Source organism: Conger conger, chromosome 14, assembly GCF_963514075.1.
Source record: "Conger conger chromosome 14, fConCon1.1, whole genome shotgun sequence".
NCBI classification, from domain to species: domain Eukaryota; kingdom Metazoa; phylum Chordata; class Actinopteri; order Anguilliformes; family Congridae; genus Conger; species Conger conger.
In genome coordinates, this window is record NC_083773.1 from 21,274,349 (window position 1) to 21,289,410 (window position 15,062).

At 41.5% G+C, this 15,062-nt stretch overlaps 1 protein-coding gene across 2 annotated transcripts in view; it reads left to right on the forward strand.

Annotated features, from left to right (window-relative positions):
• The window catches only part of LOC133110139 (synaptotagmin-6-like), a 52,282-nt gene extending 41,722 nt beyond the window's left edge, over positions 1-10,560 (forward strand). For both annotated transcript variants that reach the window (XM_061220023.1, XM_061220022.1), the window contains 5 exons: positions 436-997; positions 7,016-7,136; positions 8,665-8,836; positions 9,512-9,662; positions 10,489-10,560. In XM_061220023.1, the coding sequence (XP_061076007.1) occupies positions 436-997; positions 7,016-7,136; positions 8,665-8,836; positions 9,512-9,662; positions 10,489-10,560 (1,078 nt within the window). The remainder of the gene's footprint in view (positions 1-435; positions 998-7,015; positions 7,137-8,664; positions 8,837-9,511; positions 9,663-10,488) is intronic.
• Positions 10,561-15,062: the final 4,502 nt, after the last annotated feature.

Below are 15,062 nucleotides of genomic sequence, written 5' to 3' on the forward strand. Positions count from 1 at the left end.
CCTGCACTGCACTGTTAACTTTATTTGTACTGTTAACGTTTTAGTATCGCAGTTACAGCTGCAGTCATAGTAATAGCAGCAGTAGTCCATGTCCTTCACGTTATACCCTGGTCCTGGAGAAATGTTATTTTACTGCCCTGTATGTCCTACATATTGTGGAATGACAATAAAGTTAACTTTAATTTGTTATTGTTATTTCTCTAGAGGTTCTCTCCCCACAGTTTCAAATACTACATTCATCATCCAGCCTCAAAATAAAACCATATTCAGTACGCAGATATGGAATTGTCGACACATGCAAAATCCACCAAGAGTGAAATGTCAATGGTACATTTAGTGATGCCCTGGGAGATATACCCACCTAAACCTATGTCATATACCAACCTACCTCGACCAATACCCTAAATATTGCCCTTCCTCTTCCTCTCTCACCAGACACAGCTCCTTCAAGAGGCACCTCCCCAGACAGATGCACCATGTGACCAGCCTGGACCGAGGCAGTGAGTACCTGGATGCGGACGAGCAGCCCACCAGCATCGGGGGCATCAAGCCCGAGCTGTACAAGCAGAAGTCTCTGGACGCGGAGGAGACGTCTAAGGACAACAGCAAGGACTGCGGCCGCATCAACTTCTCCCTCAAGTACGACTACGAGAACGAGGCCCTGCTCGTCAACGTCCTCAAGGCCTTCGACCTGCCCGCCAAGGACTTCTGCGGCAGCTCCGACCCCTACGTGAAGATCTACCTGCTCCCCGACCGCAAGCAGAAGTTCCAGACGAGGGTACACCGCAAGACCCTCAATCCCACTTTCGACGAGTCCTTCCAGTTCCCCGTGCCCTACGAGGAGCTGGGCGGGCGGAAGCTCCACATGAGCGTTTTCGACTTTGACCGTTTCTCCCGCCACGACATGATCGGAGAAGTAATACTGGAGAACCTGTTTGAAACGTCAGACCTCAGCAGAGAGACGTTCGTCTGGAAGGATATTCAGTACGCCACCAGTGTAAGAAGACCTTACAATTTATCAGCCATTTACATAACACAATACCATCACTGTTTCTGAGCTACCCCAGTGAAGGCATACATTAACATTACTGGAAACTTAGCAAAATGTAAGAATTCCCATGAAGAAATACTGTAAAAATACTGTTCTAGACCCATCATAGAAAAACAGGGATACAAAAGATTTATGGCTTAATTTTAACAGTTTCATTTCGTGAAACATAATAACAATAATTTAATCTAATATAAGGAATGATAGATCCTCACTCTTAAAGTACAATTAATTCTGACTGTCTGTTTCAGTATTATATATGAGTAAATTGACAAAGAAATATTTCCTCACCAGTCACTTTTTGTAGATTTCTAAATCCCATATATTTTATGAGCAGATTATTACTCTGCAAAATGAATTCCTTTCTATCTGCATTGCTGCAGTCCCCTATTCATTAAGTGGCACAGAGCTTTGACACGGCCTTCTAGCAATCTTGTAGTTATGGCAGAGACCAATAGCTGTAGCCATTTCTCAGATATATTGCTTTTAATGAACAATGGTGATAGTTAATTGAAAAACAATTAAGCCGCAAATTGCAGCTAAAACGCAAAGGTTACGGTTTATTTGCTACAATTCAGTCTGCAATAATGTGTGCATTACGCCTGTGACCGTGCTTGGTCATGGTCACTGGTTTTAATGCAGACACTGTTGAGGGGTGGTGGTTTCAATTATACCACCACGGCACTGAAAAAAAACAAAAGACTTTCAGAAACACACATTTTAAAAAAGAAAAGGGATTTTGATGTTTGATTATCTCTAATATAAATGAAAGAAATGTGAGTGAGTGAGAACTTTTTGAGGTATTTATCAGACATATTTTTTTAGACTTATTGCTCTTCTGCTGCCGAAGCCTATCCACTTACACACTTACACACTCACACATTGTGTGTTCAGAGATGCTCTTCTGCATACCACGGTTGTAATACGTGGTTATTTGCATTGCTGTCACCTTCCTGTCAGCTTCTGACCTCTCTCATTAACAATGCATTTTTGTCCGCAGAACTGCTGCTCACTGGATGTTTTTTGTTTTTTGCAACATTCTCGCATAAATATTTTAACAAGCTGGTGTAAAGGTCTTCCTAATAAATTGCTCAATGAGTGTAGTTTATTTATGTATTTTTATTTAACCTTTATTTAACAAGGTAAAAGTGATTGAGAACCGATTTAAGACACTGACCCGGGCCAAGCAAGCAGGTGTCAATCAAAACACACAAACATTGTGCGTAACAATACAGCAGTTTGACTGGAACCCTCATAGCCCATATGAGAGAGCAGGAGTGTTGGACTGGAACCCTCATAGGCCGTATGAGAAAGCAGGAGTGTTGGACTGGAACCCTCATAGCTTGTATGAGAAAGCAGGAGTGTTGGACTGGAACCCTCATAGGCCGTATGAGAAAGCAGGAGTGTTGGACTGGAACCCTCATAGCTTGTATGAGAAAGCAGGAGTGTTGGACTGGAACCCTCATAGGCCGTATGAGAGAGCAGGAGTGTTGGGGACTGGAACCCTCATAGGCCGTATGAGAGAGCAGGAGTGTTGGGGACTGGAACCCTCATAGGCCGTATGAGAGAGCAGGAGTGTTGGACTGGAACCCTCATAGGCCGTATGAGAGAGCAGGAGTGTTGGGGACTGGAACCCTCATAGCTTGTATGAGAAAGCAGGAGTGTTGGACTGGAACCCTCATAGGCCGTATGAGAGAGCAGGAGTGTTGGGGACTGGAACCCTCATAGGCCGTATGAGAGAGCAGGAGTGTTGGGGACTGGAACCCTCATAGGCCGTATGAGAGAGCAGGAGTGTTGGACTGGAACCCTCATCGGCCGTATGAGAGAGCAGGAGTGTTGGACTGGAACCCTCATAGGCCGTATGAGAGAGCAGGAGTGTTGGACTGGAACCCTCATAGGCCGTATGAGAGAGCAGGAGTGTTGGACTGGAACCCTCATAGGCCGTATGAGAGAGCAGGAGTGTTGGACTGGAACCCTCATAGCTCGTATGAGAGAGCAGGGGTGCAGAGGGTTACCGTAAGCAATGCTTGTTTACTTGTGATGAAAGGAACTGTTTGGAGTTCATGGAAGAGCAACAGAAAGAGGGATGAAAAAAGGAAACGAAACGAAAGGAAAGGAAATAAGAAAACACTTGAGAGGTCCACTTCTGTCACATAAACATTGAAGTTCTGAAGATAAGCATTTCAGAGGAAACAGAGGCGGACATAACAATCCATCAAAAACAAAAATCTCTGGAGGATCTGCTCAACTAAAGAGCAATAGACCACAGAGTGCATTTAAAAATATACACTCACTGAACACTTTATTAGGAAAAATTTTACTTTACACCTACATGTTCATCCGATTATCTAATCAGCCAATTGTGTGGCAACAGTGCAAAGCATACAATCATGCAGATACGGGTCAGGAGCTTCAGTTAATGTTGATTTCAACCATCGGAATGGGGATAAAATGTGATCTAAGTGACTTTGACCGTGGAATAATTGTTGATGGCAGACAGGGTGGTTTCAGTATCTCAGATACTGCTGATCTGCAATTTTCATTCACACTAGTTTCTAGAGTTTGCAAAGAATGGTGCAAAAAAAAAAAAAGAATAATCCAGTGAGCAGCAGTTCTGCACATCAGAGGAGAATGGCCAGACTCATCAAAACTGACAGGAATTTGTAAGTAACGCAAATAACCACACATTACAACAGTGGTATAAAGAAAAGCATCTCGGCACACACAACACATCATAACTGTAAGTGGATAGGCTACAGCAGTAGAAGTCTAAAAAATAAGTCTAATAAATACGTAATAAATTGCTTGGTGAGTGTATATATACAGCAAAATGCAAAAGCATTGTTTTGGCTCTGTATTCCAGCACATTGGATTTGAAATAAAACCATGACTATGAGGCTAAAGTGCAGACTGCCAGCTGTACTTTGAGGGTGTTTAAATCCATACGGGGTGATCTGTGTAGGAATTACAGCCCCACACAAATTACAAAGATGGTGCCACTGACCCTATACTTCTGCGTATAACTGTAAATATCAGTTCACCGTTTCCTGCCGGTCAGGTAAGGCTCTTTTGTTTGCCCCACTTTGTCTTCCTCGCTCAGCAGATGTTTTTCTGAGTGACGGCTGTCACGTTCAGGATGATGAATGACCTCTCTGGAGCTGCGTATGACAGGCTTTGAGACGGGGATTCCTGTCAGTCAAGCACAGGGAAGCGCAGAGAAGCACATTCTATTCTGTAGGTAACTGTGAGGTAGCACAGAAGAGTACACAGATTTTAATTTAGTTTTTCTAATTTATTCATTGCAGCAAAACGATTGCTGGAATTGGCAAAGCCACCCTTAGCCTCCTGAGACCCAGGAGAAAAAAGCTCAAGTATATTACATTTTTTTTGTGACATAATACAAGTGCCTTGGATGACAAAAACATGTTGCAGAGAACTGTATTATTTTTACAAAATGTTTAATTTTAATTGAATGTCCCTTATGTTCAGAGAAATACTCTATAGAGCACAGAGAAGCCAAAATGTAAAGTCCTCGTTTGAGGAAACAGGGTTACATGAGGTTAAACAGTGCGTTGAGTTAGGTTGTGGTTGAGCTTGTCCTTTTGTACAGTTAGCTGCGGAAGGACTGATAGTAATAATGAAAGTAATTAAAAAACAGAAAATACTGAAGGGTAAGGCTAATTTGGCACACTCGATTCCACTGGCAGCTAAATAGCTAGCTGTTGAATGGTGTGTGCTTTGTTAGGGTTGGTAGATGTCCAGGAACTGGGTTAGGCAGCTCAATTCTATGGTAAATCGAGGATAGTTCTGCTTGAGGGAACCCATCTATTCAATTTAGTTTCAATCTTATCAACAAACATGTTTATGAAACTGTCAGATAAACTGGCCTTATCACCTGGCTGGAGCAAAGACATCATAGTATAATACAGTACATGTTATTTTCTATTATTTTGTAATGCAGCAATTGTCAACAAGTTAAGGATCATAAACTCTTTAAAGTGTGCTTAATATAATTCAAATACAGAATAAATGGAACTAATGCCACAAGCTGCATTTCAAGTGATTTAAAAAAATCACCATTAATAATTTGTTTCAGAGCACCAGAAGCACAAATTCCTCAAGCTAAGTACTGGATGTAAAATCAAGATGCTTTTTTTCAGTCAAACTAAATGTACCATACTTGTTTCTGTATAAGGGCTTATAGATGTTTTGTTGACCTGATGTGTCAACATTAGTTTGTGTCAAAAAGATTATGTGAAAGCATTTTCTACCTGCTACAGATGGAAATACCAGGACAGTGCTTTGTAATGAGAACTCTCAAGACATGGGCTTTCCACCAGCTTATTATTAATTGGTTTCTATGACAACATCCTGACCCTAAACATTAACCCCAGAACAGCTCCACCAGACCCCTTTGATAGGTGAAAACAAACGACATCCAGAGTGGAAAGAATCTACCTATGCAGCCATCTACCTATGCTGTTTAACTGCCTGACTACTGTACTTCAACAATGTTCCATGAGAAGACCTGAACAACTTCATCCATTTTGAGGAAGAGAATGTTTGACATTTATATTATTATTATGTCATTGCTGCCTTTGATTGTGGTGTGACTGCGGTTCAGTTCAATTCAATTTTATTTGTACGGCGCTTTTTATAGAAAACAGACACAAAGACGCTTAACAGAGAAGGCTAAAAGGACAAAATATCATGGGGGGAAACTCAGGAAGGTGGTCCCAAGTGCAGGAACACAGGCAAGGAGTGAGGTCAAAAACAATCTTTACTGAGTAAACCCAAAGAGGCTGGAAGGGCCCAGGTGAACCCTTACACAAACAGAATAAAGAGGGCAAACACCAGGCCTGAATCCCAGAATAGCAAGCACATGACGGGAAACAAACTCCCCAGAGGGGAGAAAAACCCTCAGACAGTGTTCAAAGACATCGTGGTTAATATGCTTTGTCTACACCAAATTGAAGCAAACATTACCAGCTCATGCAACATGTTTGGCTGCCAGTGCACAAAATCAATGTAATGCATCGCCAGTTAGGAAAAGAAAGTTCCCACTTATTGAAGCACAACAACCAAAGAACAAGGTTACGTGAGCGTCATCTTGTTCCTTTCTGTGATTTCCTCCGCAATCTAGAGGGGTGGAAATCTAGGTTTAGAGAAGTTTTGACAAAAATGAACTAGGTTAACCCAAATATAGGTCAAAGCGAATGGCTACATCCTAATTGGTTAGAAAACTTTCCACAAAATGTAGCTGGGTTTTCACTTGAAAGCCTTGACTGTGTTTCACCACAAAAATGTTCATTGTGATGCATGACCTCCATCTTGTTTCTTTCTGTGTTTTCCCTGTACAACAAAGCACAGTGTCTTTCATGGCAGCCATTTTGTCCCACAGGAGAGAGTGGACCTGGGGGAGACCATGTTCTCACTCTGTCTTTCACATTAATGAGCTCATAGCAGCCAATTTGTCCCACATGATAATCTGGATCTGGGGGAGGTCATGTTCTCACTCTGTGTCTTTCACATGAGCTCATGGCAGCCATTTTGTCTCACAGGAGAGTGTGGACCTGGGGGAGATCATGTTCTCACTTTGTGTCTTTCACATTAATGAGCTCATAGCAGCCACTTTGTCCCACATGATAATGTGGATCTGGGGGAGGTCATGTTCTCACTCTGTGTCTTTCACATGAGCTCATGGCAGCCATTTTGTCCCACATGATAATGTGGATCTGGGGGAGATCAATTTTTCGCTGAGTCTTTCACCAATGTGAGTTCATGGCAACCATTTTGTCCCACAGGAGAGTGTGGACCTGGGGGTGATCATGTTCTCACTCAGTCTTTCACATGAATGAGCTCATGGCAGCCATTTTGTCCCACAGGAGAGTGTGGACCTGGGGAGATCATGTTCTCACTCTGTGTCTTTCACATGAATGAGCTCATGGCAGCCATTTTGTCCCACAGGAGAGTGTGGACCTGGGGGAGATCATGTTCTCGCTCTGCTACCTGCCCACGGCAGGGCGGCTCACACTCACTGTCATCAAGTGCAGGAACCTGAAAGCCATGGACATCACAGGATACTCAGGTACTGCTAAATACAGGCGGTGAGATGGAGAGCATGAGAGAGCTCTAGAGAGAGAGAGAGTGTGTGTGTGAGAGAGAGAAAGAGAGAGAGAGAGAGAGTAAGAGAGTCTGTGCATATGCCAGTGGGTGTATGTCTTGTATTCGACAGCTGTAGAAGCGATAGGAAAGTGTAATAAAAAATGAAATGAAATGGAATGAAAACAATATGCAAGAACAAAGAGGAGCATGTCATTAATCTTCCAACAAATTATCTGCTAATGTACTGTATAATGATTTACTCATGTATTATCATTTGAAGGTGAGTATTACTTTTGTTACTCAGTTGCCATATTGAAAGATCACGTTATGATGAAAATGTATATCTTTGCTAAGTATATCAACGTCGTCCAATACCAGAGAGCAAGTACTGTTTGATTAAATGCATTTAACTTACAATAGATTTACAGTAAATTGTGAAATCTTTCATAAAGCATTACATTAACCTGTAAGAAAATAAACATTAAACAGAGCCTGTGTACATTTGCTATTCACATGCCTTCTCCTGGTCTATTTCACAAACTCTTCATTTTAGTCATTTCAATTTCAAATATAACATAAATTTAATTCTTACATCCCCATCACTAAAAGTGTATTTCCATTCTGTTCTGACATTGTCATTTCACAGATAAAATATCTCCTTTGAAGATTTGACAGTTCCCACGGGCAATTGAATAAGATTTATGAGAAATAAACCATAGCTATTAGATGGTGCCCTGAAGCAATTCAATCTCACAGCAAAAGCTTCCCTATTTTATGCATATTTTCAGAAAGTATGATAGCATATGTCTTACTAGCATTTCAATAGAATAACAAACGCGTAATGGTTCTGCTAGGCTATTCATTTACCACTGTGAAGTGTGTTTAATCAATTTTTGCATGACACATATTTGTCACCCAGTGCGGTTTTGCATAACACATTCCATTTTGATGTCATTGATTCATCCAAACCACCTGTTCATCAAGCTGAAAAAAAACTAAACAAATATAGCAATGCTTCATCTGACCGTCCAGCTCCGTGTGCCTTCTCATAATGAACACCATTAATATCAACTAAACGGAAACATTTTGTGAAAGTTATTTACACTCAACTGGAAAATGGGAAGGAAAAATATTTTCAGTTCTGGAAAAGGCACTGATGAGACTATCACACATTCTCTCATAGCGTGTCTTTAGGTGGGCTACGGGTGAAATTACACCCCCCCCCCAACCCCCACCCTGGTTGTGTAGACAGCAGCACACCCCCCTAACAACCCATCCCACCCCCGCCCTTCCTGTAACACCCCTGCAGTTCTGTCAAGACCTTCACTTCAGACCAAAGGGTTGCGGGTTTCATTCCGACATAGGGCAGCACTGTTGTACCCTTGAACAGAGTGCTAAGCTTGAATTGCTTAAAATTGTAAAATTGTGATGTGCTCTGGATAAGAGTGTATCTTTAATGCCGGTAATGCACTGTACAGTTACATAACTGACTGGCATTCTCTGATTGACAGACCCCTATGTGAAAGTGTCCCTCATATGTGATGGGAGACGCTTGAAAAAGAAGAAGACCACCATTAAAAAGAACACGCTGAACCCCACGTACAACGAGGCCATCATCTTCGACATCCCCCCGGAGAACATGGACCAAGTCTGCCTCCACATCTCCGTCATGGACTATGACCTGTGAGCATGTGATCCGCTGCCTACACCATTCTTTCACAGTTACCATCAGGTGATCTGGATAAAAGAATACATACACCAAAACGTATTCTTTATAACAGATAACTATTATGAAAAGATAAAACTAAGAATAACAGTTACTGCCCTGGCCAGTGTCCTATTTTTCCCCAGACACATACATAAACAGTATCTTTTTGAGACTGAACATATTTCTCTGGGAGGGACTTGTCAAAAATGTTAAGGATTTAGGCTTGCACATTGCATAAGCCATACTGTATATAAATGAACAACATGCTCTTTTTTGAAAATCAGCATATGGTCACCCTATTGAACAGTATTCTTAACTTTAACGTGTTAAGCAGCTGTGCTTTATATTTAAGATGCAAGAGGCGTCTTCAAATATAAGCTGACAGTGATACTGTTTATGCAAATCCTGCTCTGTGCATTTCTGGTCATGATTCCTTCTCCATGCAACGTGGTGATGGTGTTGTGTTCATATAATTCACCCTGCCACTCGCACTCCACACAGACGCATTAAGGACAGCAAAGCAAACTCACCCATGTAACATTCACACTGGGGCAATGATAACAGACATTGGCAAAACAGCAGCAAGTGCAGGACATGAATATTTCTCTGGAATAATGTTCTGAACACGTTTCATGATTGTGTATGTGAAGGGTGGGGCACAATGAAATCATCGGGGTGAACCGAGTCGGGAGCAACGCGGAAGGACTGGGCCGGGACCACTGGAACGAGATGCTGGCCTACCCCCGCAAACCCATTGCTCACTGGCACCCTCTGCTGGAGGTCAAGAAGTCTGAAAAAGAGGTGCGTAATATACTTCTCTTATACGACTACGAAAGCATTTCCATCTTAACTCAGCAGCTCTATCTACAGAATTTCTGCTTTACAAATGAGTGGTAGTTGTTTGTATTGTATGATATCCAATACAACACAAACAATACAATGTATATTTCCTGCCCAGTGCTTCTGATTTTCATCTTTACTCCTATCTTTCACAGCGAACCATGTGTCAGACAACTCATGAATTAAGCAACTGTAATGTAATTGCGTAAAGTAAGACCAACTGAAAATAGTTCACATATTTTGAAAATAATTTTAGATAAATTTTATGCTGTGATGACACCTTTGGGGATAGCCATTATTAATGCAATGAATATTATGAACAAAAAACAGATGGCACTTTGTTGTAGAGAGCACAGAATTACATTTGAATGTCTTCATTGAATTTCACCCTGAAGAAAACATTTATTTAAATTTAATGTGTTAAGAATTTGCCCCAGTTGCTGAAAGGATACCAACAAAAAGATCCATCAAGCACATCAAGCCCAGTTTGTGTCTTTGTATCATTCATTTTTATGAAAGCTGATCCTGAAAAACGTGTGTGTATGTGTGTGTGCATGCATGTGTTTGTGGATGTGATGTGTGTGTGTGTGTGCGGGTGTGTGTGTTTGCCTGTTTCCGTGTGTCTGCGTGTGTCCACACGTGTTTGTGGATGTGTGTGTGTGTGTGTGTGTGTGTGTGCGCGTGTGTGTATGTGTGTGTGTGTGTGTGTGTGCGCGTGTGTGTGTGTGTGCGCATGTGTGTATGTGTGTATGTGTGTGTGTGTGTGTGTGTGTGTGTGTTTTTCCAGTGGAAGGCCCGCACTGCTAGCTTTGACAGCCAGGGCTCCTGTCCCTCGCCCAGACCCCCGTCCAGCCCCTGAGGGAGAGCTCAGCCTCTACCACCTGCTCCACCTCCTGCTGAGTCAGCACATCTCCTCCTGTCTGCAGTCTGTCCGTCTGACTGCGCGAGGCCCGGCCTCCTCACATGCACATCTCCTCCTGTCTCTAAGAGCCGCCTTAACGCTTCTGTGGGACGTCCAGTTTCGGGAAAGGAAAAACAGACCTTTCCAATTCTTGGGACGCTTAGGACTGAGCCAAGCCAAATTGGATTACAGTACACTTCGTCTGGAAATGTTTTTTTAAGTATCTGAGAACTCTTTTTGGCAGAGTAGAGATGTTTTTTTTGTATTATTCCTCTTGTGAAAGTAGTGGTAACTAGCTTTGAGAGCAGTGTATGAAAGAAATAAAAAGAATATTAATAGCGGTTTCAAGGGTTGAAGTGTGCCAAGTAAAGCATTCAGTTCAATAACACAATATGTAATACAAATATTTAAATTTAAGTTTGTATAATAAAGGATAGGCGGCACGGATGGTGCAGTGGGTAGCACTGCCGCATCACAGCAAGGAGGTCCTGGGTTCTAATCCCCGTTGGCCGGGGCCTCTCTGTGCGGAGTTTGCATGTTCTCCCTGTGTCTGCGTGGGTTTCCTCTGGGTACTCCGGTTTCCTCCCACAGTCCAAAGACATGCAGGTTAGGCCGATTGGAGAGTCTAAATTGCCCATAGGTATGAGTGTGTGAGTGAATGGTGTGTGTGCCCTGTGATGGACTGGCGACCTGTCCAGGGTGTATTCCTGCCTTTCTCCCAATGTATGCTGGGATAGGCTCCAGCCCCCCTGCGACCCTGTTGAGGATAAGCGGGTTGAGATAATGGATGGATGGATGGATAATAAAGGATGTGCACCAAAATAACCATTTTAAAAAAACGTATGTTATGCGTATAATTTTATGATAATTCCCTCTCAAGTTGTTCTATTAAATACAGAAAATCACAAAAACTCTATTTCACTAATCCGCATATTAGCACATATTTGCATACCCAGCTGAGCTACCATGCCATGGTCCGTAACCATGCCGATGCCAACCGCAGGGGGTCGCCCCACAGGGCTGCACATAATTGGGCATCGCCTCGCCCGGGGAAGGAGGGTTATCCCGCCCCACTGTGAGAGGGTGACTCCTCCGTTTGGGCAGACACACCGGGGGTCCGGCGCTTGCTGGGCATCATGGGCATGCAGCTCAGCTGGTGGGCCGCAGGGGGGAAGGGAGAGAGACACCAACAGGCTAATAAGGGGTTTGAGGGATGAGTACGCACAGGAAAGTGCACTACTCATTGTACTGTGAAAGGGCAGGAACACATTGTAAAATGTTCAGTGTTAAATCAACTCTAAGAGAGTACGTGCTGTACTGGACTCATCTTTACACCAAATGTTTAAATCTGTGTGAATCTTTAGCAATGAATGGACTCTTACAGAGTTTATATGAGTCCAATAGGGGCGATATGTACAGTCTATGCTCTGTATGTGAAGTATGTACTCTGTGTACTCTGTATAATTAACACTGGACATTTTACTATGATCAATTTGAATGAATGCAATTCCAAAATCTGATTTGCTCAAAAAAGATAATAATAATAATAATAATAATAATAATAATAATAAAAAAGAAAACTACAGAAACAGCATTTCTGTGTAGCAGTGTATGATGATAGGGATAAGCTGTGTTTACATGTTCCTGATCATTGTGAAATGTCTTGATTTTGCAAACAGATGAGAACAAGAGCAGGGATTGTATGGTTATTATCAGAGCAGTCACAGATTTACCTCTTTGTTGAGGAAGATTAGGACAAACCCTGACAAAGCAGTTCATGTTTGCTGGATTGGCGTCTCTGCTTTGGTTCTCTGCTCACTTGACTGGTTGTGTCAGCATCAGTTGTGTTTTTCTCATTTTTCTGCAGAATAGCACAATCTTGTCCACGGCAAAAAATAAATATTTGTTATGTGTCTGCAGATAGATATCTTTGTTGACGATGCCCATTCATTGTTCGCATAATGCCATGTGACATTTATGTATGTATGTATGTAAGTATTTATTTATTTATTTATTTATAAAGCCATGGCATCTTTTAGTGTGTTTTTTAAAATATATTATCCCATTCTTTTTATAATTTACTTGCTAAATTATATTAACTAGGCCTGAACTACTATACGTAAACCAACTCATAACTGCTCTCATATGCGGACACATCTGAACGTGTAATTCAACCCCTGTACTGCATCTGTTGCATTCTGAATAGTCCTGCACCTATCGGAACATTTACCGGAAAAGCATACTGTTACCCATCAACAACATATTGTGTGAATTTGAGTGACTGATGCCAAGTGTTTAGAAGTCTTTCTAATCCTCTTGAAATATGTTTTTTTTTTTTTTTTCTAAAAACTGCTTGATACAGAAACTGTGTGAACCCTTTGTAAGCGTTTTAAACAATGAACCTGAACCTTTTTTTGCGAAGATTTTGTATGAACAACAGAAAACGCTTTAACCTTTTCTGCAGGATTTTCCTTGTGAAGTTAAACCAATATGTTTTCCGACAGGAAGGGCCAGGGGTTTCATCCCCATGTCGGCGATCAGATGGATATTGGGATATTACACGGATGTAGACATTCCATAATCTGGGACTAAAAATACTTTAATCAAAAAGCGGCTCTTTAAATCCTCGGTCAAGTTTTGCCGGAGTGAATTTCTAGAGAAGGACATGCAGCACAGGGATTACAGTACCTCGCAGATATGGCCGCATATGCGGTGTGGCTCACCTCCTTAACTTATGTGTTTGAAATTGTCGATCTGCTTTCAATACCTTCACAATATTTTTTTAATGCTTCTTCCACTGAACTTCAGAACCACTTCAAGGGCCTCTTCAACAAAAGCCCCTCGAATGGTTTTTCAGAGCGAGAAGTGCTGACAGAAGCAAGGCTTGTGAAATTCCCCTTTCGATCCCAGATTCCTGCGAGATATTCCGAGAGCAGGAGGGGGTGCGGAGGAGGTAGGGTCACACGCTCACTACTGCAGGTCGAATCGAACGTGATCTGAAATTCAAAGTCCGCTATGGGTTAATAAGACGTTGACAAAGAGAGGATTTGTGCTACCACTTTTGATGCTAAAGGGGGGTTCAATGCTGGCTCTCTCGGTGCGGCATCTAGCAGAACGATTCTCCAGCCTGCCCTACCGCACACATTGTATATACATAATATAGATATATGTGCTTTTGGGTGGGGTGAGCGGGAGGTCAATATCGCATTAGGAAGCTCTAACGTTTAACTCGGACTGCTGAACATAGGCAGTGTGCACATTTTGAAACATGTTTCGGTTAACATCAGTTCTGAACAATTTTTGTGTTTCACATACAATTTTACATTGTTGTACACTAATTAAAAAATAGATCAGATACCGGCCCCTGGTTTTATGAAAATGTATACTTTGTTTTCCATGTTTCCTTATTTCCTTGTTCCTTGTACGTTGTGTTTCCCAGTGAAGAGCATTCTCTCTGTTGGCTCAGATTGTTCAGACTGTTTTCAACCCTTAATGCTTGAATTATTATTGTGCTTTGTGTTTCTGAATATAGTCTAATATATATGTGCTTTTCCCAGGCAACCTTTTGTATTGAAAATTTGTATTTGTAATATATTCGTTTGAAAACATCGCCTTGTATTTTAAAGATGTAACAGTAAATTTACCAGTTGTAAAAAAAACATCTATTCTGCTCTGTCTTTTTCTGAAGGCTGATGAAATTCAAGATTACATTGCGACTGTTGAATGAATAATTACACTGAATAAAAATAATGGAACCCCCCATTTTGTAACAATTAAATGGCGATTAATGTGCACAACAATTCCAAACTGATGAGAGCGCTAGCTGAATGATGCGGACAGTGTTGGCTATGGTAGATGAATCGAGCGATGTTGAGTGCATTAAATGTTGGATAAGAAGAGGGATGCGAATATAACTATCCAAAGTATTTAGCGCAGGTGCTAGGTAAATAAATATATTACCAGCAGTAATTATATAAATTAACAGCAGTGTGTGGGTATCACTTTCTAGCTTTGCATAAACAGAGGCTAGCACCAGTAACCCTGAGTTAAAGAGTGAAGAGATAGATGAGGGAAAGTTCAAGCAAATTATCGACTGAATTTTAGGAAATACACAGATCTCAGAATACAATGGCATGCAGCAAACTGTTATGTTCTCTACAAGTGAAGTTTGTCCCTGTATGACTTGTTTAAATTCTGTTAGAATTTAAATAACATAGTTGGTTTACTCTGTGCTAACAGCGTTGATGTAGAGAGATCAAAACAGCTGCCTCTCTGACCTCTTTTAAAGCATTTTTTAAAAACACTCATACACACTTTTATCGACTTGCTTATAACACTGCAATCCCCTGTGGAGTTACTTTTAATTTTTTATTCATCACCTTTGATTGAATTCCAACATTTTTCCTCCATTTTTTATCTTTAGCTTCTTTTTGACCTTGTCTGTTATTGCCATGTCTTGC